At 35.8% G+C, this 26728-nt stretch overlaps 1 protein-coding gene across 1 annotated transcript in view; it reads right to left on the reverse strand.

Annotated features, from left to right (window-relative positions):
• The window catches only part of LOC311177689 (serine/threonine-protein kinase TNNI3K), a gene marked incomplete at both ends in the record, with an annotated part of 250766 nt that overhangs the window by 72332 nt on the left and 151706 nt on the right, over positions 1 to 26728 (reverse strand). Inside the window, 4 exons of the mRNA XM_084243926.1 lie at positions 4680 to 4789; positions 18186 to 18318; positions 22728 to 22780; positions 23092 to 23144. Coding sequence (XP_084100052.1) covers positions 4680 to 4789; positions 18186 to 18318; positions 22728 to 22780; positions 23092 to 23144 — 349 coding nt within the window. The remainder of the gene's footprint in view (positions 1 to 4679; positions 4790 to 18185; positions 18319 to 22727; positions 22781 to 23091; positions 23145 to 26728) is intronic.

Consider the following 26728-nt stretch of genomic DNA (forward strand, 5'->3'; position numbering starts at 1 on the left):
TTTAACTTTCTTCAAAAGGACACACAAATACCCCTGATTTTGCATGTATTTCAACTGCACTATTTTAGATCCTCATTAACTCATTAATGAAAATACATGATTAAAAATAATGCAAAGATCAAAGATTAAATGACATATTTTGGACACAATTAATTGACTTTGCTAAGGAATGAGAAAATGGGAAAGAATAGGTTTGTGTAGTCCTGGGAAAGAAAAAAAATGTTTTTTAAAAAGCCATAAGCAAATGAAAGATTTAAAAAAGAAAAAAGTACTTAAGCCGATTTACACTTGATGTTTATTTTATGGAAATTACCATACACATCTCAATTAGTGATATTACAATACTGCTTTCTACACAGATGATAATATATATGCATTTGTGCCTGATCGGTTTTCTTAGCTATGGTATGAAAGTAAAAATTAAGCTTTGTTAACCATAGTCTAACTGATGTGCATATTGGTATATTTCAACCATTTGTGATTGTTGATGATAGTTATTCTAGATCTAAATTTTAAAAATCTTTAAGAGAAAAAAATAAAGGATTTGCGGGAGTAGTGGACCATTTCTGTAAAATCTGTAAAATTCTATAAATCCACTAGGTGGCAATCTCGGCTTCAATCATTTTAGAAGAACAAATAGGACTTCAAGATCAACACAATGGATTCTGAATTAAAGGAATTTTAAAAAGCTTTATTGCCAATTGTTATCAACTTAAGATTCTGAAAACTAAATAACCCATCACCATGTAAATTTTTAAAGGTCTGACCTCTTGAGTTTATGACGCCACTATTGTTTGATGTATATTTAGGAATTACATGTGCTTATAAATACCGATTTAAAAGCAATGGCAGAACACATTTCTCACTCAAAGTCACAATTATTTGAAATATAGGTAAACTAAAGACATTTTTAATATTGATATGCCAGTAAAATGTTGGAAACATACCTTCATGGTATAGAATATTAAAATATTTTACATTTCCCAGTGAGATAAAAAGACTGTAAAAGCGAATAACTTCCTCCTTCTATCTCTCTGTATGTCTAGGTCTCTGCATCTTTGTATTCTACATTTGGCACAAGAGACTAAGATTAGAACAGTGTAAATCGTGCTTACATGCCCACCCATCCTCTGTCTTTCTTACTCAGAATTGCCACCAAATGACTTAACCTTCTTATTTTGAAAGTTATACTAACCTATTACCTCTCTATTTTCTGCTTTCTCCCTGGATTCAACATGTTTCTTGCTTTTAACTCCAACTCCTCTCCCCTCTGTTTTTGCTCAGCTTCTCTGCTTGAGTTTAAATCTGATATGCCCTGTCCGACTCGCCCTCTCCCACTTCATTTTGCTAAGTTCCTTCCTGGTGAGAAGAGCATTTACGGCAACTTCTTGCATAATACATTTATCCTATTCTAATTGACAGCACCTTCAGTTCTGCAGGCCAGTTTACTTTTTTTCCCCCTCTCCATATCTATGTTTCTTTCCCTCTTTTCTATTTTTTAAGCAGCTTTGCCTTACTGCAGAGCCCTTAGCTTTGTTCTCTGACGACTAACAATATGCCTGATGTCAAATAGCCCATCACGTACTCTGGTCACTAGCTGAAGTTCAGAAGGCAGTGATGACAGTTCTCCTGGACATTTTCCTCTCCTATTTTGTAAATCCAGTCTTTCACCTCCCTATGATGTTATGTTTCCTTTGAAGTAGTTCTTAGATTTACCCTTGCTCCTGAGTCCCCATGGTAACCATTGTAGTCTTTGTGTTGTAATCAACTGGATTACTGCAATAGCAGCCTAGCTGGATGCTCTGACTTCAGTGTTTTTTGCTTCCTTTTCAGCCCTCTCATTCTCTGTCTGTATTGGGTACAAATCATCCGTGGTGCTTGTTAAAATGTAAAGTCCATTCCTGAGATTTGATTCAGGAGATTTAGAATAACCCCAAGAATCTTTGTTTAAGCAAACATTCCAGGGTAGTCTGGAACATGTAATATGTAGCCCCCAAACAAAGAAATACTATTTAGTTATTCCAGTGCATATGCAAGATAATTCAGTGCCGCCTACATATAATTCTTTAACATGAATAAATGCTTCATATCAGACCGATGAATTAAAAATATGTTTATCACATCTCTTTACTCTCTTACAGACAAAAATATAATTGCATGTAATTTCATGTCCAATTCCCTATTGTGGTTCCTGAGGCTTTCCAAAATCTGATTCTTTCTTACTGTTAGGACTTTCTCCCACCTCTCACTGTGTTACAAGAAGCACCTGTCATTTCCAACAGACAGGTGTTCTCACTGTCTTCTTCCATCTTCTGTGGATCTTGACCATGTTCTATTCCTTATAGGGCTTGACTAACAAGACACACGTAGGAGATAGTGATGTGTTACAGATTTAAGGAGTGATCAAAGACAGTAGTGAAAGAAAAAAGAATAGTGAAGTCAATAACCTAAAAAATAATAATTAGCAGAGCATGATGTTAGTGTCCTAACATCTAAAGATGAACTTTTTAAAATGATGCCTGATATGGATATTTAACTCCTAAGTGACTATAATGTTCAGATAACTAAAATTCAGTCCTTAGTGTCTTTACTCACAATCAATCTGCACATGTTCTCTTGGCTTGAACTGTTTCTCTCACCAGCCCCCTTTACTTGACAAACTCCTATTCATGCTTATGATCTCAGCTCAAGTGTCACTTCCTCCAGGAAGCCTTTCCTGATCTACATGATCTCTTTGTCCTCTATTTGTTAGTGTTCCTTTAGTGTACGTGCTCATCTAATTCTATTTCCCCTAATCTGTTACTAAAAACTCAGTAGTGCATTTTTCCTTTTTCAATTAATCTTCATAGGTTCTTAAACCCCATTGAGAGCATAGATCCACTGAATTCTTAACACCTCTTTCTGGGACTCTACAGCAGAGACTCAAAACATAATTGAAATAATGCAAACTAGCCTGTTCTTATTTTTCTCACCACTCAGCCTACTGACAGTGAGACCTCACTGGCAATGCAATAACTCAGGCATGTCACATACAGAGGCATCTCAACATTATAATGGTGAGTTTTAAGCCAACGTCCACCAGGCTGACAAGACCAGATTTTGCCAGTCAGTCAAAGACTTTATTTTCTGACTATATTTTCTCTGCATCCTCCTCCCTGAATCTTATCCATGTAGTTAGAACCATATGTAGATACACTTCACTGCTTAGAAAAGCCTATTTTATTTTTGACTTCGTAGGTTTTTTTGTTTCATCTGTAATAACACCATAATTTGACCCAATTCTGATTCCCTTTCTCATTTCCTAACTTGTTACTTATGGCATCCATTCTGGCAAGCAAGCAAGAAAGAAAAAGCATACATTTAGAAGTGACTACTGACATACTTTATCTCCAAATTAAAACTTCCCAATGTCCCTTATCTATAATCAGATTCTACATAAATATATGTAGATTGAGTGGTCAGGAGAAGAGGCTATTTATTACGAGATCCTCAGTCTATGATTTTTTTTCATAAGAGTTTTTGTTTACACTGTTGGGACTGGGTAATGACAGGATCTGAATTTTGACATTAGAAGAATGAGAAACTTGCTTTCTCTTTGCATACATCTGGACTGAGATATTATCCCATTTCTCCTTTGGGGAGATACCTCCTCAGATAACAATGATATCATTTTATCTACATCCTCACCGAAGACAGGTAACATACCTGGGAAGGATCAGAGGCAAATATTAAGAAACGGACAATGGCTAGGATGGTTTGGACTGAACCAAATAAGGACAATTATGATTTATGTATGAGGATCTCTACTGTGAAGAATGTACGCTAATTCCCTCAGAACAGAAGAATAATGTGAACTGACATTAAAACACAAATATTTCAATAAACACATGAGCAGGAGAATTCTTAGACACTGTACTAAATTGTATTATCAGGAGAGAAGTTATGAATATCCCCCTTTGTCAATCTGTGAGAAAAATATAAAAAAAATAAACAACAATCTGTCTGTTCCAGCTAAGAAGAATTTGTTCCTGCAGACAGATGTTCTGGGATTTCATTTTGAAACTGTATGACTGTTACCATCTACACTCTCAGATCTATTATCATATTTAAAAATGTCCTTTTCACTGTTTTACATATCCTACTTTATTTATTTGTTATACAATCTAGATCTCACCATTTGGACTCAAATCTAAGCCCTTAACTACTTTAGCACACAGCTACTCAAAAAGTTAGAGAAAGAATAGGATTGGGTCTTCGGCTTCCTTTTGAGCCAGTGCTACTAAAAAGCACTTGTCCCAGAGCACTTGCCTGCAGGCCTGCTGATGGTGAAAAGCCCACACAAATCCATCTTGTGCCAAACTTCTTTCTTCAGAAAATGACTAAGTGTGGCTTAACCATAGTTAATAAAATTGCAGACGAGATGAGACTCTGAGTCATCTGTCATACCCTGGTCTCTTTTTTACTAATCAGTTGTGAGAAACATTTCAAAATCAGAGAGCAGCAGCAGCAAAGAAATATGAGATTCTTGAGGCAATTAGAGTCTAAAAGAGCAGAAGGCAAATCAGTCTTCCCGCCTTGACAGTCTTAAAATACACCCTGAAAGTAGACTTTGGAGTTACACTATTTGTGACAGATTTTGACCATAACACATTTTCGACGAGGAAATAAAAATTACTCACTTCAGGACATGCATTCCACCCTCGCATCAGCAGTGATGATATGGGTTTGGGAATGGAATAGCCAATGGGAGGTCGGATGTGATGGTAAGCCATGTCTGCTGCGGCTGCCGCTGCAAACCAAGTGACCATGTCAGATTGAAAATTCACATATTTGAAGAAACATATGGACAGACAACAAAAAGTCATCAAAAAATCTGTGCAACATCAGCAGAGACTCAATGTGGCCGCTATTTTTTAATGCTTAAACCTACTAGTCGATCATTTGATACCATAAAATTAGTTCATTCATTAGGTTGTTCACTCAACAACAGTGAATAAAGTGAATTTACAAAGGTGGAAAAGAACAAACAGTAAGTAGCTTAGTGTGTGTGAAGTGTAGTGTGTATATGTGATATTATAGGAAAAATGAGGCAGATTGAACCAAACACCATTATCAATCCAGGCTAAAGAGCTTATACTTCACAAGACACTGAACTTTGCCCTTCTGAAAGCACCAGTATCACTTGGGCAAAGTAGATTGTTTTTACAACTTAAATCCCCATTACTTGTTATGAGAATGTTGTGTTTTTAATTTTTAATATTTTACAAAGTACCTAATATTTGCTAACCTCTGTTAGATACTTCAAATCCATCATTTCATCTCATGCCACTAATTGAATTCTGTAGTGCTCCCTGCCTGCTTGGATTTCTGAGTATTACTCACCTAAAACCCCCCATCACTGTGATGTAACTCTTGACACTTCATTGTAGATTCCTGATTGCTGAATATTTTCTGTTTGGCAACTAGTAATTTCTATACTCCCTTGACATCAAGTCTATAGTTACTTCTATTCTCTACATCAAGAAACACAGTAAATACATACACACTCTTTCAATTCTCCTAGCAGTCATGTGGATTATTATTTTAATGTGTGTTTGTGTGTGTACTCATGTACAACCGGTTTTTAATTTATAAAAACTTTAAATGTAATTAGTAATTGGTGCAGTCTCTTTTCCAGACTCCATGCTCTCTTCAGCAACTTTATACTGAAAATACTTTGTATAAAACACAGATTATTCCTTGGGGGTAAAAAATGTGCTTCACCAGTATGAGGTTAAAGTTCCAGAACCTTGTTGGTTGCTTCCTATCTTCTAGATAGTGATGTCATAATAATATGTCTATATTTTAAGAACTTTTGAGAAATGACCTACAACTACAACTTCTCCACCAAAAATTACTCAAATTCTATGCTGTTTTATAGATCTATTTCTAGTTGCACTAGTGAAATTATATGCAATATAACTTAATCAACATTTTGCTTTTTTCAGTTACAATTTATTTTTTGCAAAATGTAAAAATAATAATTGTTCTTTGTTGAAATTTAGAAAGTTAAAGAGAATTGCAAAAATAAATTCTTGTCATTCAGGAAGAACAATTTAAAAATATTTTGGGTATTTCTAAAATATTCTTTTTTTTTAAGATTTATTTATTCATACAAGAGCTGGGGTATAGGCCAGAGGTGTAGGGGGGTGAGAGGATTCACCTAGATGGCCAGGGAGAAACCCACATGACACAGCAGACCTCTCCTGACTCGCTCGCTGCTCCCCTCAGCAGTGTATTTCGGTCAGCCGGCCTGTTCTGCTCCCCACTCTGTCTCTGGTGAATCCTCTCACCCTCTAGCACATCTGGCCTGTACCTCAGTTCTTGTATGCATGAATAAATAAATCTTTAAAAATACTTTAAAAAATTTATTGTTTTTATTTAAAACCTTAAGTTTATGCCTTTTGCCCCCCTGGCATTTTAAGATTCTCTTTTAACAGTTATTCTAATTGTACAGTGTTTCCAGGTTGAAGGCAGAGTCAGGTATTTAATTTCTGCTTATGTACCCAAAAAGCTTTTAGAATATTTGCATTGTTACATCTCCAGTCATTTCCAGCCACTATCAGGTAGAGTTATAGTTGTGGACCCTAAGAAAACAAAGAAAGAAAAGACTGCTGGAAACATATTAGCAAACTTAAGACTTGAAAAATGTGTCTTTTGTGTCACAAAAAAACTAGGCATATTAGGTTCTTTCTTGGCAGCCATTGACTATGTTCTTTTTAGAAAGAGGTAAATAGGCCCTCCCCTGGTGGCACAGGCATTATGAGCGCAGCCCTGTGAATCTGTCCGCAGCCTCTGCAGCTCCGGTTCAATCCCGGCCAGCCAGTGAGGGTCCCACATGGTGCAGCAGACCTCACCTGTCTCGCACCTCAGCAGTGTATTTCATCAGTCTGCCTGTTCTGTTTTCCGCTCTGTCTCTGGTGAATCCTCTCACCCTCCCTTGAATCTGGCCTGAATGCCAGTTCTTGTATAAATAAATAAATAAATAAATCTTTTTTTTTTTTTTTTAAAGAAAGAGGTAAATAAACAAACCGATGGTCTTCTAACTTTACTTTTTCTTACTATGGCCATTGGATATTGAGCCGGTGCAACTATAAACACATAAACTACTGTAGTGAACACATTTAAACTAATTATACATAACCTAATGGGTGGGGAGGGACTATTCATAAAGTGAGTTAAACTCAAATGCAGGTGCCAAATGTCTCCCTTTGAAATTCTTTTAGGCTCTGATATCAAGTGCGTAGACTTACTTGTGTGCTTTTGGCACTGTGTCTGGAAAATCAGTTTAAGATGAATGATATTTAATTCTTCATTATTCAAAGTAGATTCTGCAAGGCCTTGGCATCTCCTTCTCCCCTTTGCTTTATGCACTCTTGGCAGTGATGCCACTCATTAGCACCTCTGCCAGAAAGTGGGCAATGCAACATGAAAGGTCACGGAATTGAAATTTGTCACCTTTGAGATTGCCTTGTCAGGCTTGCCTAAGTGGCCATGCTACACTAACAGCTGGGAAATTTTCTGGTATTCCAGATTCAGGAAAAGACTGTCAGCCCATTAATCAAATTTATACCTTGATTGCTATATAAAATATGCTAAATGATTTATGTAAATGTTGATTTCTATTTTCACAAATGAAACTTTGCTATTATTAGAGAATAAGGCTAACTTTTAAAATACCAATAACACCCTATTGAGTCCCCTTTATTTCTTCAGCATTACCCTGAGATAATTATCAATAACTGAGTAAAGCTTATCATCTACATTCTAGAGTAGGACTGTCCAGTGGAACTTTCTGCAATGATGAAACTGTTCTTCTGCATTATTCTACATGGTAGCAGATGGCTATTGAAAACTTAAAATGTGGCTAGAGTGAGAAAGTAGATTTTTTTATTTAATTTCAATCAACAAATTTATATAGACGTGTCTCCAGTGGGGTCAATTTTAAGCAGCACAATTCTAGAGCATAGTTATCTCCCATGGCCACTATCCCAAATGAAATGAAAATTAACACACCATTTTGTGGATATGCCTTTACTAGCTACATAACCATAGTGTCAATTTGTAGATTCAAGTTCTAAATTGCTCATCATACTTCATCAAAAAAAGAGAAGATAGGAAGATTGTCAGCATTGTCTCTCAAAAGAGACTAGTTAGCTGCAGGGCAGGCATTAATACAACATGTGATAACTTGAATTCATTTGTTCATGTGAACTAAATTGAACATTTTATGTAAGTGATAATAGGCTAAGAAGAGTTATGGTAAATGAATGAGTAATTAATAAAGAAAATAATTACTGGGTTTTTCAGTGCTTTTTAAATAGCTCTTATAAATTCTGAAAAGTGATTTCTTTTGCCTAGATCTTCCCTACCCTCCTTTCCTGTATTATATCAACTGTCAATAAGTGCAGATGAACTCTGTGTGCTCAAAGCAACTCATACTACTATAGTATGTATTATATTATATTTAATTTCCTGTTTACTTGCTTGCTTCTGCAAATAGATCAAAAGCTCTTTGAGGTCAGAAACTGTGTTTTTTTCCACGATTGAATCTCCTATACCTCACATAGCAAAGGTAATTCATAAAGATAAGTACTATGCACACACAAGGGGACTCAATACATAGAAGCTGAATGAATCAATAAATAAGGCAGTTTAAATATGCTTTCATGGAAATAATATAAATACTGGAATATAGGACTCAACAAACATTCATTGTACAAATGAATGAAGATGCTGGATCAATGCCAATTAAAATTTTGCTTATTATTATGTTTTAAGGACAAAGCATACTATCTAGTCCTTGACAAACACTGAAGAATGAATATACTTTTTAGTTTAATATTAAATTACAGCATGATCAGGTAGGTTACTGAGCCTTATAAGGATAACATCTTTTGTTCAAAACATTGAGGCTTCAGTAAGCTGAAGCAGTAGGACTACTAAGAAATACCCTTAACAAGAAAATCTGGAGGCCTAATTTTGAGTTTGGCTTTGCTTTTAATTCTTTGGGAGATCCTAATTAACTCAATTTCCCTCTATGTGTATTAATTTCTCTAAATATAAGATGAAGCAAGGAGGAAACAGTGTAGCAGTGACAAGCATCTGCTTTGGAAACAAGGAGTCATGCATTTTAATCTTAGCTGTATTTCTAGAATGTGACATTGAGCATATATTAATTCTTACAGAACCTAAGCAACAGGTATTGTTAGCGTTAAGAGAGATTCTACACATAAAGTGTCTGGTACATTGTTGGCTTTCAAAGAATGTTAGCTGTCGTTGCTGTAATTATTATCTACAGATATGTGTCTTACTGATTCCTTTCAGGGAACTAGATATCAAAAACATTGTTGTATATTTTCTGTTCTATATAAATCACAAGTCTTAATTCTTTTGAGGTTTTCCTTGGGTATGAATAACAAATAAACTCTTGTACTGAGTTATTACAAATTGAAGACTATAAACTATCTCATTTGTTATTAGTCTCAGTAGATAATGCAATATGGCCATCATGGAAAGAATAACTGTGTTGCTTTCCATCATGACCTTAAATTGATAGTGGATGCTGAATTTCTAAAGTAACTTGTCACCTTCTTCTTGTTCATAAAACTAAATCTAAGAATTCATAAATTTTAAAAATAGGGCAATCAAAAACAATATTTCATTTGTAATTTTAACTGAGGTAAAATTACCAGATTTTTTTTTTTTTATTTTCACTGTGTGTATATGTGTTCTAAAAAATATAGTTGATTCTACTACATTGTTTAAAATGGACAGGGATGTAGTGACACAAAGCCAATGTCTTCTAGTATTGCAGTAAGAGCTAAGATATACTCTGTTATACTGACACTTTTCAATGATGTATCACCAGAGCATATAGCATCTGAGAGAGACCATGAGATTGCAATCTTGAGATTGTACTAAGAATGGCTTAATTTTTTAAACCACATCCCACTCTCATTACAGATTGTCAGAAGAATAGATTAATTTGCACCATTGTCTGTTCTTATTGCAATCTTTGTCAGTATAATGAAGTATCTGAATGTTAATATCAGCTATATTCATAGAAATATCACCAACCATTGGACTGATTTGATCTTTCCAGTGATCTGTGTACTGATTGGCTGGCTCTACTCTTCTCAATGATAAACCGATAAGGATTAGCACAGCAAATGCAGAATTTCAGGACTTCAGCTCACTCCTATTTTCCTATCACTTGTCAAAGCAGAGTCCACATCATCAGTGTACTTAAACATTTTGAGGTTATTATATTTAGGATTCTATTCATGCATGGAGAACACAATTTTACATTATTTAAACAGGGCTAGCAAATGCAAACGACTAGAAAGATAAGACCTGTGACATAACTAGGTCTCTAAGTATATTTTAACATTTTGAAAAATCATATGTGAGTCATATTTAGCTCCTGGACTGCTGTTTACAACTTGAGCTAAAGCCACAAAAAGAAGTATTACCAAACTGTGGCTAGAATAAATTAGCAGATGTTTTGAATTTGCTGCCACCGCTCAGACTTCTTTTTAAATTTGTTTATTTATTTATGCATACAAGAACTGGGGCACAGGCCAGAGGTGTGGGAGGTGAGAGGATTCACCAGAGACAGAGTGGGGAGCAGAACAGGTAGATTGACGGAAATACACTGCTGAGGGGAGCAGCGGGCGAGTCAGGAGAGGTCTGCTGTGCCATGTGGGTTGCTCCCTGGCTGGCCGGGAATAGAACTCATGCTGCAGAGGCTGCAGACAGCTTGATAGGTTGTGTCTTAACCTCTTGCACCACCAGGGAGGCCCCACCTCTCAGACTTTGTTGGAGCCTGACATTAAGGAATCCCAGGACACAGGGTGGAATTTCCTTTTGAACCAGCTGACATCACACAGGGAAATAGACTAGTTTCTGAAAGTGATCTGCAAAATTGACATACTTGGTTACAAGGGTATGTGATTGGAAAAATACACAATGATGGATTAAACCTTCCCAGATTTCTTCTTTAGTTTTTCATGATGTATCAGAGGAGATAGGCCCAGGAGAGAAATAAAATTTGGGAAGCAGGTGTTGGTTTCTTTCTTTGAAATCTATCCAGGACAGCTCTTGCTTGCCAGGTCATGCCAGCAACTTTTTCATCTTGCCTGGTTCTTCTCTCTTTGCTTGGCTTCACACCTTGGCTCCTTCTGCTAATCTCATCATTTCTCTCACAAATCTGCTCTCGTTCTGTATCCATCATCCTCCTGCAAGCTAAGCCAGAAGCCTGGAAGTCATCCTTGACTCCCCTCTTCCTTGTGCTCCCACCTCAAGCCATCAGCAAGTCCTATTATTGAAATATCTTGAAATCAACCTCTCCTTTCTCTTCCAAAGTCTCTACCCTAGTTAAGATTTTACACATTCTTTTCTAAGCAACTTGATCTCTTTGTGCCTGGTTTCAAACTTCGCCAGTCAAGCCTTTGCTTTGTGGTAAAAGAGAACATTCTAAAATAATAATAACAGCTGTCTTATCGCCCTGCTTAAAACCCTGCAGTGACTTCCACGGTTGACACACAAGGCCCTTTACCATCTGGCTGTAGTTTTACGTTTACGGCATATGTCTTGTGACTGGTTCTCATGTAGTTTCTGATACATCCCTGCTGAATTATTTTAGTAATATGGATCTCTGTACCATGCCTCCACATCTTGCTCAAACTGCTTTTTGCTGGGACACTTCTCTATATCCCCACTGTACCTATTTAGTTAGTTCTCATCATTCTAAGATATGGTGCAGGTCATCTATCTGAGAATTCTCTCCCAATATCCTTTTCTCACCATTAGTCTGGGCAGGAGACCTCTCCAGGGAGAATCTTCAGACTCTGTAGTCTTTATCGTTGGTTCTTATTTAGCTGATTGCACTTAATCTCATTCGCCTTCTGTACTCTGCAGGCCTGGGCAATGCCCTGCCTCTCTTTATTTTCATCTTAACTCTAGCACATTTGCTGGCCTAGAGATGCACTCAATGATACCTTGAAAGTAATAATAACTGCTAATATTTATTAAATGCATATTATTATTGCCAGTCACTGTTCCAGCCCTTTGAGGTAGATCCTATTATTATCCCCATTTTAAAAGTAAAGAAAATGAAGTTTTGTTAGGTGAAGTAACTTGCAAAAGGTTATAAGAATTATGTCCTTCACAAGTATTCTGCCAATATAGCTCATATAGTGTAAGCCTGAAAAATGTTTTCTCAAATGCTGAGTTATCAACATTTAAAAACCTTTAGATTTCTAGACAAACACACAAAAACTAGTTGCTATGCTGAGAGGGAGAAGGCATACGTATGCTCCTGCAAAGTGCTATTTGGCTGGAAGTGGGACACACCTGGAGTCAGAGCAGGAAATTTCCTGCTCATCACATTGTCTCGCTTCAAGCATCCAGTGGCTTCCCCTGACTCTATGAACATTGATTTTGTGACCCGTGCGATGCTGGCTGGGAGGGTTTTTTTTCAATTCTTTCTAAACCTGAGATTACATGGTTAACCCAAATATGCACTATGCAAAAGAAGCCCTAACTTCAAGTTTTTCTGAATGCACACCCATCACTTGCATAGAAGTCAATGCTAATATTTGTGTTCTACTTTTATATTTCTCTCAGGAGGTAGAATTCTGCTAAATCTGGGACAATGAGCCATGCATAACATTGCAAACGTAATTGATAATGCTGTCCCACATTGTAGTCATGGATTTGTTCCTCACTGTAAATGGCTAATATGTAGCTTATATTGAATCTGATGCCTCACATAATTTATTGCTGAACATATATACTAGATTGTCTAACCACGCAATGATATTAACAGACTCTTTTCTTGATACATGTTCACTGCCCAATTGTTAAAAATTCAGCATCCATCATAAACAATAACATTCTTTCCAATAAAGTACTACAAATTCTAATCTATAGAATATTTGAATCAAGTCATTCTTAGGTAAGAATTTTAAATGTTACATTATATAATATTCTCCCCCCCTAAAAGATAAGGATTCTGGGGATTCAGGAGAGGGTGAATTCTTTATTTTTGAAGGATTTATTGTATAATTAGAAAAACATAGTGGAGTACAGAAAATTGCAAAACTGTATCAATGATAGTATAGACAATGATAAATGATAAATTGGGGCATGGAGGCCTGCACTTAACTCAGTATTAAAGAATTAAGAAAGATGTTTTTAGGAGAAGTAATATTTTAGTAAGATCCAAAAGTAAATTGAAATGTGTATGATTGAAAAAAAAAAGAAATTTGTATGATGAAAAGTGCAGAAGAGTGTCCTGACAAAATGGGTCATATGTTCAAAGACATGGAAGTAACAGAAAAAGATGTCATGTTGAGGAAATGATATAGTTCCCTGTGCCTGAAATGTAGGTAAGAGACTGAAAGTGGCAAGAGGAGGGCGGGAACATAACTATGAGAAACTTTGTTTTAAGCAATTTTGTTTTTCTCATAAGAGCAAAGGAAAGCCACTGGGACGTTATGTAAAGGAAATCCAGTGATCAACCTTGAGATTTTAGAAAGCTAAATCTATTTGCATTGTGACGATGGAAAAAAGATGGCAAACAATAATGGAGACAAGTATAACATTTAAGATACTGTGCAGTATTTTACAGGTGAAACAAGGAAGTCTGTGGAGACAGAAATAAGTGGATAGATGTAAAACATAGTCAAAAAGCAGGATTGGAAAAAGAAAGGAAGGAGGGATGAAAGTAGCAAAAAACAAAGAGGAATCGAGATGACTTTGAAGTTTTTTATATGGATTTTCTGGAGAATGAGTGCACCACTCAAGTACAGAATCATCAGAAACCTTGACCTTGTATTACACTTTGCCCTTATTTTTCATCTTACAGTTTCAGAGAATTTTCAACTTACAAAGCTCAGTCACAAATATCATCTTATTTGATTCTCACAGTAATCTTTGTGGAATCGTCTCTAACTGCATTTACTGAGGAAATTGAGCTTGTGAAAGGGCCTAGAATCATGAAGAAGAAACACAACACATCACAGGAAGTAAAAGAAGCTGGAGTGGCTGGAGCACAGAGCCTGAAATGATAGGAACAAGATCAGCAATGAAGATACATGTCCAGGCTGTAGAACAGATTATGAATTTTGCGAATTAATCCCAAGATCATGAGAAACTATAGATTGATTTTAGGCAATAGTGACATAATCAAGTTTATATTTTAAAAATATCCCTCCAGAGCCTCCCTGGTGGAGCAAGGGGCTAAAAGCAACCTAAGAAGCTGTCTGCAGCCACTGCAGCATGAGATTGATTTCCCGCCAGGGAGCTGCCCACATGATGCAGCAGACCTCTCCTGTCTCAACCCCTCAGCAATGCATTTCATTCAGTCTGCCTATTCTACTTCCCACTCTGTTTCTGGTGAATCCTCTCACCCCCTGCACCTCTGGCCTGTACCCCAGTTCTTGTATGCATAAATAAATCTTTAAAAGATATATCCCGGGCCTCCCCCCTGGTGGCACAGCGGTTGAGTGCTGGGCTGCGAAGATGTCCGCAGCCTCTGCAGCACTGGTTCGATCCCTGCCCACCAGCGAGGGTCCCACATGGCGTGACAGACCTCTCCTGCCATGCCTGCTGCTCCCCTCAGCAGTGTATTTCTTCATCAGTCTGCCTGTTCTGTTCCCCACTCTGGCTCTGGTGATTTCTCTCACCCTCCCGTGCTTCTGACTGTACCCAGTGCTTGTATAAATAAATAAATAAATCTTTTAAATATATGTGTATATATATATATATATATATATATATATATATATATATCCCTCCAATGGATGTATATGAATTGGTAAGGAAGTGGGCACAAGACAATGGGAGAACACTGCAAAGGCTATTGCAGTAGTTAAAGTGATAAAGATGGCAGTTTGAACTAGGGTGGAAATGGATGAAAACTGGAGAAGCAGACAGATTTGAGGCATATATCTCACCACTTCTATCCAGTTGGAACTCCTTACCTGTATGAGAAGGCAAGGAGAAAAAAGATAAAGGACACACAGAAAAAAAAATCAATTTTTCTTTACTTATAGACAATATAGTCATGTACGTAGGAAATCGCAAATATTATCCCAAAAAGTTGCGTGAACTCATAAGTTAACTTAGCAGATTTTAAGGTTACTAGGTTGTTACTCAAAAATTAATTATAATTCTATTCTAGCAAAGAATCACTGGACATTACATTGCTTTAAAATTACAGTAGGGGGCCTCCCTGGTGGCACATTAGGTCGAGCGCAGCACTGTGAAGCTGTCCGAAGCCTCTGCAGCGCCAGTTCGATTCCTGGCCGGCCAGGGAGATTCCCACATGGTGAGGCAGACCTCTCCTGTCTCACGTGCTGCTCCCCTCAGCAGTGTATTTCAGTCCTTCTGCCTGTTCTGCTACCTGCTCTGTCTCTGGTGAATTCTCGCACCCTCCCACGCCTCTGGCCTGTGTACCAGATCTTGTATAAATAAATAAATCTTAAACAAAATAAAATAAAATTACAGTAGGATCAAGAAACTCATAATATATAGAAGTAAGTTAAAGATATTATGCTGAAAACTATAATCCCATTGGTGGTAGAAATTAGAAAATTTCTCCCTTCACTAATGGAGAACTATATCATATTTATTGATGGGGAAATTAAATATGCTTAGGTTGTCAATTCTTCCCAAATTGATCTAAATGATCTAAAGATCAATAAGTCCTGTCCAATCAAAATTCCAGCAGGATTTTTTTTTTTATTTTAGAACTATACATTCTAAGTTTTATATGGAAAAGCAAAAATCCTAGAATATCTAAAGCAATTTTCATAAAGAACAAAGTTGGAGGATTCATACTGCCTGATTTCGAGACTTACTATAAACTATGAGTATAATGGTATGAGGATAGATATATGTCAGTGCAAGAGAATAAAGTCCAGAATAGATACACACACATATGGTCAATTGATTTTTTCATAATTACCCAAAATAATTTCATAGACAAAGGAGAGTTTGTCAACAAATCATACTGCAAAATATTGGATATTCACATTAAAATACAAACCAATAAATTTACAAAGAAATAACAAACTCAACCCATACTTTGTGCCACTAAAAAAAAAAAGTAAAACAAAAAACTCATATAAAACTCATAAAACCCAAAACTGCAAGACAGACTTCTATAAGAAGAGTGATTCCTAGAAAGATATCTCTAAGTTTTGTTTGAAGCAAAAAATATTTTTGATAGGATACACAAAACCTTTGGTTTAAAAGTTTGATAAGGTAGACTTCATTGACATTGATAATCTGTGCTTTGAAAGAATTGACTATGAATATGAGAATGAGAGCCATAGACTAGAGAAAAACATTTTCAAAATATACAGCAGATGAAAGACTTCCATCTAGAATCTAAGAACTCTTACAATTAATTATCAATAATACAAGTTGAACAAATGCTTCACCAAAGAAATAGATATGAATAGCAAACAAGGATATGAAAAGATTATTAATATCATTAGCATATAAAATAATCACAATGATATGCCATTGTACAAATACTCAAATGGTTAATATTTTATTCTAGATAGAGAATTATAAAGTGTTGACAAGGATGTGGAGCAAGTGAAATTCTCATACTTTACAGATGAGAATACATAATGCTACAAATACCTTGGAAAACCTATTGCCATAATATCTTGTAATCATCTCATATGTATTTATCCAAGAATGATAAAACCATCCACAATAAGACCTGAACGATTTTAGAAATTGTAATAGTCCTAATGTGAGGCTGATTTGATCATGAACAAATGAATTAAGGTAGATCAACATGATGAACTATTACAGAGAAATTAAAATGAATGGATTCAGACAAACATGAACCCATTTAAATCACATTCTGGAAAAAGCAAACCTTATGGGACAGAAATCAGATCAGTTGTCAGGTACTAGAGATGGGAAAATTGGACTGACTCCAAAGAGATAGCAAGACACTTTATTTCTTAATTAGAGTTGTGGCTATGAAACTATATACATTTGTTAAAACTTATTGAACCATTAAACTAAAATAACAAATTTTACCGTTCATGTTATATTTCAACAATTCTGCTTGAAAAAACTATTACAGGTGGCAGATAAATCCAAGGTGTATTTAGGATGTAAAATCAAAAAGACCAGGTGAATGGAATGACACAGGAGATGATGGGGAGGGAGATGTATCAATATCTTATGAGAAATACTTTAGTATGTCTAGAATTATAGTAAATGTCTGGAATTTAGTCATCAGTTTTACCAGAATGCAAATTCTGAGAGGTCGGAAGTCTGCAGCATATCAGAACAAGAGGCTATAAATGGCAATACTGTTCAGTTCAAAATAGAGTCCTTGTGTCCACACCATAATAAGGGTTAAATCTCATCATTTAAAAGTAAGAAAAGTATATAGAGAAAGATTATGACAATTAAATAATCATGTACTCAATAACTATGTACAGAGCATATAATTTGTGAAAAACACTCTATTAGACTCTATGCAAAGTATAATTAAAGAACTTATTATAGGAAAAATACCTTGAAAAGAGAGCATAAAATGTGACTTTTGCTTTATACATGAGTACTAATAATTATTGTGTTCTTGATTTTTAACTTGTAAGTATTCATATTCATAAGCTTTGTCTTTCCCTAACATCTCTTTTGACTTTATCTTTCTGTTATATTATGATAGGGTATCCATTCTTAGTTTATAATATAATTGATTCACAATTTATTTATGATTTAATTTGAAAACTACTTTTCAAGAATGCTGGGCACTAGGGATATAAAGTCCTTCAGGAGTTTTCAGTCTAAGGATAGGATCCAAGTAAGTAAACAGTGTGACACTAGATATACAGAGGCTAATAAAAATCTACTTTAAGCTTCAAATACCTGCACATTCCCCTGGGATCAGATTCCTCACCTCCACCTTCTACATGCAGAGAAAGAATAGTTTACATTACTGACAAAAATTATTCTCACTAACAAAGCATCGTTTTTGGAAGCTATTCATATATGTAATACAAATTATTACAGAAAGTAATTCTGTTTTGTATAACACAAGAGATACAGAAAACAGCCCTGATAGTTTATTTTTTATTTTTATTCAATTGCAACAGGCTTACCTGGTTTGAGATGAGCGAATGGAATTTCACCAGTGAGAAGTTCCCAGAGACACAGAGCATAGCTGAAGACATCAGCCTTGATGGTGTAGCGTGTGCACTGTGTGAACACCTCAGGAGCCATCCAACGGAGGTTCTGTATATTGAGAAACACCCTCCAGTCATTTCCCAAATAATTGTTTTTCCATAGTGGTGAGGATTTAAATGCTCTCCTAATGTTATCAAAAGCTACAAATATAAAATATTATCCATACTACCCTCAATGAATGCAATAAATAAAGGACACTTTAAAAAAACATTAGAAGGTAATACAATCTATCATTCTTCCAAAAATATTGCAACAATATTAATTATTAAGTAACCCTGCCTCTTATAAAATGATGATCACAGATGCAGTATTTTTGTTTATCGATGAACATCTTTCCCTTAGAAACCTTAAAGGCTTCTGAATAGCTGGTCCTGGATTCATCCAGAAACTCTGTGACTCCCTAGGGGTAAATCATACCCTGCAGGAGGTACCCTTCCTTCTTTAGATCTTGGTTGCAATTTAGAGAGTCACTAAATTAGGGCCATAAATCGTATCTTCATGACTGGGCATAAAACATTTTAGTGGAGTGCCCAGAATATTCCTATGCATTAAATTTCTCATTGGCATGATCAAGTCTGTCTTATCTTCCTTGTTTACTTAGTCATGCTATTTCAGAATGCTGTTTTTGCAGTATTCCAAAAGAAAGATAATAAAATGTTATGTTTCTCTGTAGAAAGTTCTATTCTCATGTTTCAACAGCATTATTTACATTCTTTACTTTTGCAATTATATTTTTTTTTTCAGTTTTAAGATGTTTTTACTCTGGGATGCAAATGATTTGTAACAAAGAGCATAATTTTGAGTCAGGAAATGAGAATTTTAGTTCTGATTCTACCAATCTTTGGGCAGCTCTGACCTGAGATTCCTTAAGGGCAAACAGGAGACAGGCCCTTCCAGCTCTAAAAATCCCATGGTTCCATAATTACATTACTGAACTTTATGAAATACCTTTTTTCTTTATATTTCCGCTAAAAGAAACCAGTATTCTTTTATTACTCTTACTCTTACTAAAACTCGGTGTGTAGTGCTGGCTGCTGAAAATTCTTTTGAAGCATCTACCTTATTTTGAAATCATGCATAATTACAGCTTTCCAAGAATATCTTTATTCTGATTATATTGCTCATATGCAATTCTTCCACATGAGTTTTCGTGTTGCAAATAGCCTTCATTTATGTAGCAGATTATGCATTGTGTCACAACATTGCATAGGTGGGAGTAGGCATACAGCATGCCCATTGTTTCACAAGGGGTAATAGAGTAATTAGCAAACTTAAATAAGGTTGCATAACTAATAAGAAACAAAATAGCCTTTGAAATAAAACTAGAGTAGTTTTGTGCTTAAAGACTATTCTGCTAGGATAAAAAAAAGCATTACTTGCTCCTGGCAAAATTAGATAGAATCCCATTCAGCAAGTTTACTGAGTCGGAGGGTCTCAAATGCTGTATTTTAAAAACATGAGGGAACTCTTAAAAGATAAGAGTATCCAAGATCAACCTCCAGCCAATGAAATCCATATTACTGGTGGTTAGATTCAGATAGTATGCTTTAATTAAATTTCAAAAAATCCTGTCATTTTAACATGCAGCCAAAATGAGACCATTGATTTAGCAATCTCTGTGCCCTAGAAACTAAGTGAGGTCTTGTGTCTTGTCTTCCATCAACCTTAACTCATGTCTTAACATTCTTAGTCTACTTCAGTCATTCTGAACTCAAATACACAAAGCCCTTTTATACCTCAGGGCCTTTGCACTTACCACCCTCCCTGTTAACTCTGCTTTTCCCTGGACATGTCTGATTCCTGTAACAGGTCTCTTATCAAATGTTACCTTTCTCTCTTGGCCTATCTAAATGATAATCATATCATTTACTCTGCTTTGTTTTTTCCTTACCATCTGATAAATGTTCTGTTAATTTGTTCAGTGTCTATCTGCTTCAAGAATATTTGCTCCATAGAAACAGAAGCTCTATTGTCCACTGCAATTTACCCAGTTCTCAGAAGAATGTCTGGCACCTAGTAGGTGTTCCATAAATATTTGTTGAGCAATTGAGTGAAATCTAATTGAAGAAAACAGCATTCATAACCTTGCTTACAACACATGTGGTCTTTGGTGTTTCCTGCCTCCTCTCTAACTCATCTCTTTCTTTCTTTTTCATACACAATACATGCCAGCAATGCCAAACGATGTGAAGTTATCCTAGAAAATCTGGTGTTCTTGTTGGGGGAACAGTATGTCTTGAATGACCTCTACCCACTGATATGCTCCACCCCCACCTCCATGGCCAAGAGATCCCAGGCACCGAGGACTGCAACTCCCATAATACCACGAATCTGCCATGACTATTGACTTCCTGATGGGGGATTGTTGGGAACTAAGGGAGGAGTTTAGTAGCCACACTTGTTATAAAACTGAACACACATTGGCCTGGAGGGAACGTTGCTTTTGCCTGCCTGCAGTGTGCACCCAGGATTTCAACTCAGGCAGTGTTACAGGTGGGATATATTGACCAATTAATCTCTATCTCTCTCTCTGTGCTCCCCTTCTTTTCATTTCCCTTGTAAATAAACCTTTTATTAATGTTTCCCTGGGTGCCTGCCCTTGGATCTTGTTCTGACATGTTTTTTGGTTTTTTATTTTTAAGATTTATTTATTTATGCATACAAGAACTGAGGTGTAGGTCAGAGGTGTGGGGGATGAAAGGATTCACCGGAGACAGAGTGGGGAGCAGAACAGGCAGATGGACCAAAGACACTGCTGAGGGGAGCAGCGGGCGAGGCAGGAGAGGTCTGCTGCGCCATATGGGTAGCTCCCTGGCAGAATGTTGCAGGGGCTGTGGGTAGCTTCACAGTGCTGTGTTTGACCCCTTGTGCCCTCAGGGAGGCCCTGTTCTGAGGTTTTTTAAGCATGTGGGTGAGGACTCACACCCACTCCATCCCATTACCTTTGGGGTTGCCCTGTAATGTTCTCATCTCCCCTGTCCTTTGCTCATGCTGTTGTTCACCCTGCTCAGTCCCCATTTTTAATTCTCTCTGTATCTGATTTACTTCTGTGCTTATTTCACCTGTGCCCCATACTGCTTTGTCACACCTCTATCTCTAACCCTCTATACTAAATTTATCTGCTTATTATTATGTTTTCCCCATTAGATATGACCTCCTTCAGCTCAAGGACCAAACTTTTATTCACATTTTGTATTCCTAGCCCTTTGCATGACACCTGACATGTGGTAGGCCCTTAATAAATGCTTGTTGGATGAATAGAGTACAGACTGGCAGTGCAAAGGGCTACAAAAACACAGATAGAAAAGTATGGAGAAGGGAGAGGGCCAGAGATTAGTTGGAAACTGGATAAAATTTCCATGACCTTGCAAGATGAGTAGACTTCCTTCAGATAGAGTGCAGGGAAGGGCTTTCCAGGCAGAGAATACCATTGGCAGAGTCACAGAGATATGAAAATAAAACCATGTTTGGGGAATGGCTAGGCAGCTTCTGTGCTGAGCATAGGAATTGGAAACTTATAGGAAAGGACATCCCAGAGGGACCAGGGCCAAATGGGGGGAAAGGAAACTGCCAGGCAAAGGAATCTGGACGTAGCCTGTGACAGTAGGTATCATTGATGATTCACAGGAGGAGGTGAATTGTCAGAACACAACACTGATTAATGTTGCAAAGAATGAACTTGAAGAAAGGTCTGCAGTTAAAAATCCCATTGCAATAGTCCAGAAAAGGGATTATGATGACCTGGACTGAGGCAGTGGCAAATGAAATGACTTTTCTTTTTTAAAAAAAGAAATAGAACCAAACAGAAAATGGGGATTGAGTAATGTGTCAGTGCGAGCAGGTAAAGGAAGAAATAAAAATGTACCCCAAACTCGGATGATTAAATAACACAGATAATATAGAAAGAGAAGAACACTTTTTGCAGAGAAGTGGGGGTGTAGGTAAGGGACAGATAATGAATTTAATGGCCAATATTTTGAGCACAATTATGCTTACTTCCAATGTTATACTTTATATTTTACTTAAATATTAATGCTTGCTAATAACATTTATTGTCTTATAATATTAAAGCTGAAAATAGTGAGTTGTTAATAGGTGTGGATGCACTAGAAATTTTATAGTTAGTTACCTACTAAATGTTAACTACACTGCTTAATAAGGATGTAAATATGAGAGGCAATTATCCATGCTCATCATGATTTTTCAGTTATATTCAGAACAAATTCTCTATTATTTTGTCCATAACATTTTCCAAATACATATCTAATAAATTTCTTTAGCCAAGCTTTAAATAGCTGTTTTGGGGGCACACTGAAAATAATAACATAAAACATTATCCTGCCACTGGGGCAATGATATTTCCTCCAGTTAAAACTGTTCTCATTTCACATCCTCTCATGCTGAGTTTATATATTTTAATTGTTTCATAATTATAAGGAACACAAGCAGCAACCAACCCCAGGTTGTTTTGTCATGTTGTCTTCATCCAGAGATTGTAGAAATCTTGATTCTGAGGGAGAAAAAATGAATTCATGTCAAAAGAAATTTCTTAAAACTGAGGTCAAATGTTATAGCTAAAATTCTGAAACCTTAAGAAACCTCTATGTTATTTAAATTCTCACTTCCTTTCCTTTAGTTCAGTATATCAAAGAGGAATAGCTGGTAATAAATGAAAGACTTCTAAAATTCAGGGTCACGGAAATCTGAATGGTTTAGGGAAGTATAAGTTTTCAGTGTGAAATTCATTTTTAGATTCATCATACAGTACCTGGAAAGAAGAAACTATTGTAATTTGGGGTTTTCTGTTCATAGAAATCTCACCTCCAAAGTCTGCTACTACAGCATGCCCATCCTCATAGAGAAGAATATTATGACTGTAAGAAAAAAACAAGTAGACTTTTAATGATCTTTACTATTTCCTAATCCTACTGGCTCTTTAAGGAAGAGGACTTCAGTGAGTGTATGATTGCCTCAGGAGTTAAACAAACCCCAGAAAGCTGACAGATTTCAGGTGAGTGACTGATTTTCTTAGTGCTGCTAATTCAAAAGGAATATTTACAAAATGTGATCATCTTTGAAATATATTAGCATAGACTTATAAAAAATATCTTAAACTTGTTTTATTAACTGAACATGAGTTTTTCAGATTTGTGAGGCTCATTTGCTAACATAATTGTGGTTTTTCAGGCAAAAAATAAAAGATATTTGTAAGCATGGTGAGTCATAGTGGGAGAATCTGCTTCCTGCAATCCCCTGGTGCAAGAACATTTCCAGGCAGGGTCTGATACAGTGAAAAATCAATCAATGGACAATGTCTTGGCTAATATGATCTTGCTTCAGTACCAGGAGGGAGAGTATTGTTATAGCCTGTGAAATAATGCTAGATAAATAGTTTTACAGGAAAAGATATAAAGATCACAATGTCTCTCTTCCAAGCCAGATCTGAAGCTAGATTAAAAACATCCTTCTTTATAAGTAGATCAAGACCTAGATGACCTAAGAGAGGACTTCCACATTTTAGTGAGATGAATTGTGGGATATCTTATGCATAATTTTCTAAGTGACCCACAATTGTCTTTGTTCCTGAATGCCCTTCTTTTTGCTCATTTTACATTTGGCTTGTAAATGATTCTTTTCAACTAGGAGACCTCCCACTGGAATTCTTTTAGTGCCCTAAGGCTGTACTGTATTTACCTCTATCTTTACTTGTTTTGCTTTGTGACAAAAATAAGGAAAATACTATTATTTTCAAGTCCTGAAGTTCAATATGATAAGTTCAATATGATAGTGAATCATTCACATAAATGTTTCCTGGTGTGGACTTGAACTTTATAAGCAAGTTATTTTTAAACTTACCTTGTATTATTAATACATTTTCGTTTTATGTTATAAATTTAATCCTCTTTTCAACTACTAAAAATCTTTGCTTGGAAGTGCCCAGGAGAAAAGTAATAGAGGATCTCTAAACAAACCATTCCTTGCCCACCCCCATATCCCCAGAGGCTTTCTTTAACTATAAATTACCTATTGATACATATGATAAGATTGATACTGTCATGACAAAGAACTCTTTATAACTTCAGGAACTCTCTGCATATTCAACATGCAACAGGAAAAATGCATCTAAATGCTGTGTCATTTAGGTAACTAGAAGGATTTAGGGGAATTTCAGTACCATAATCCCTTGGCCTATCAAAAGATGTTACATTTCATAAAAATAATAAAACACATACTTAGCTTGGATTTATCCATGATATGTATTTATATGTGTGACACCTGGTCAATTACTTTATTTTTTAATTCCAATTAGTTATTTAGAATGGTGGTTATAAAAAATATCTTAGCCACATATAATCTAATACAGAGTAGATTTCCAAATAGAGCTTTAGTTAAATACAGGGTAAGGCTCACAGAAACCCTAGTCTTCATCTTTTCCAAAAAAACTATCATTGAGGCAATAAGTTAAAATCATGAGTCTAGAGGAGACCCTACATAAGCTACACTTCTAGGGAATATCTTGTTTATTCATTTATTTTATTATTATTTATTTTTTGCATTGCTTACTGAGTAATTGGAATAGGGGTGGAATATTTAAGAAAATTTTATTCTTTTAAAAAATGTAACTGAATTTTGTCCCAGGGTCACCTTACAGATTATGATTATTTTCTAGTAGGAGATCTTGTGGATATCTTGCACAGAATGAGAGACAGGGTGTCTCAGGGTGCAGGAATTGTGCTTATTACTCCAGCATTTCTAGCACTTACTTATTACATAGGCATGTTCAGTAAGCATTTTTTAAATAAATAATACAGTAAAATAAACTGAAAATAGACAGTAATGAGTTGGGAAAGGTAAGGATGATATTAGTTAATCAGCAAGTACTCATTAAATATCTCTTAAAATCTATGAATAAATATTTACAATCTTTAAAATGCTATAATTTTAAGGTACATTAAAACTAACAATTTAACTCTCTTACTTCCTAGAGAAGGAATCCAATTTTCAGGGAATTTAAGTATATCAAGTAGCAAGTATAGTGAAGGTAAATTAGAATCCAATTCAAGTTGGCCACCATTTCAGATTCCAGAACAGTGTCTGATAAACTGTAGGTGACCCGTGAATTTTGAATCATCGTTTTGCCTTACTATAAACCTTCCTCTAAAACATAATATTTACTTTTCTTACATTTTCAAGATACTGTTACAATTACAGTGTGATACAAGTTATGGATTCCAACATTAAGGACCTTATAATCGACTGATAAAAACAAAGATGAATGTGGCTAGTGTAAGAATTCAGAGAGAACAATATAGGTTAAAAAGGGAATTGACTTTGATGTAGGACTTGAGAGAAAATCAGTAAGTCTACAAATATTGCCTCTTATGTGATCCCATATACTGAGGTACAGGGGTAACCTCACATTCTAGTGAAGAGGAAATGGGACTAAAACAAGTTCAGGAAATGAGGAAATGAGAGAAAACAAGTTCAGGTTGGGTAAAGATCTTGGTAAAGACTAAGAGTTGGAGATGTATGTGGCCTGCCAAAGGAATTACAAGAAGAAGGTACTTGCTAAATTGGAGAGTAGATGCTGAAGAATAATGGGGAGTGGAGGTGGTATTGCATTACAAGGGAGTCTGAAATTTAGGGACAGAATTTTAGACTTGATCTAAGGAGTTGTAATGTTTTTACTGCATAGGAATCAATGCTCTGAAAGCAGAGACCTATATTCAATGATATTTTTAGGCTCTAGTGTTGAAGGATTAAATTAAGAAGGTAGAGTTAAAAAAAAAAAAAGATTTTTTGAATCCATCAGAAAATCTGAGAGAAATGTCCAGAAATAGAAGGTATAGCTTAATAGAGGATAATAGAGAACAATAAAAGCAAGAATTACCTTCAAGATTTTTAGGTTTGAAGTTTTTTAGCACAACACAACAAATACCATATCTAGTTAGAAAAATTAACATGAAAATCCTGCAAATTTTTATGAAAAGGAGAGTAGCCGACTTGGGAGGCTGAGAAACCTGACTAAATCCAATGTGCTGACCACACTCTACTCAACACACAAGTAACTATTATTTTTATCTAATTGAAATAGCATTCAGAGTGAACTCTTATGTCATAAACAGTACTGAATTAGAGGACACAGTGAAGCTTTAAGGACACAGAAAAATGGGAGCTCATGGCAGTAAATGGGGCCAAATGTAAAAAAAGATGTTATGAAAATGACACTGCAGAATGAGTATTTTGGGAAATACTAGGATGGAATGAAATTTTCTATTCACTTCAAGGTAGTTTTTTTTTTTAATTTGTTCATTCTTTTTCTCTAACCACTTAGTAGCAATGAAAATTAATTGTTAGAGCTATCTCTAAGATCCATCTATTAATTTTTCAGTTAACACTAAGCTACATTTCATATGGATTAAAATAAAGTAGGAGGACAGAGCTGAAGCTGACAGAA

The sequence above is a fragment of the Talpa europaea genome, assembly GCF_964194135.1.
Source record: "Talpa europaea genome assembly, chromosome: 9".
Classification (NCBI taxonomy): domain Eukaryota; kingdom Metazoa; phylum Chordata; class Mammalia; order Eulipotyphla; family Talpidae; genus Talpa; species Talpa europaea.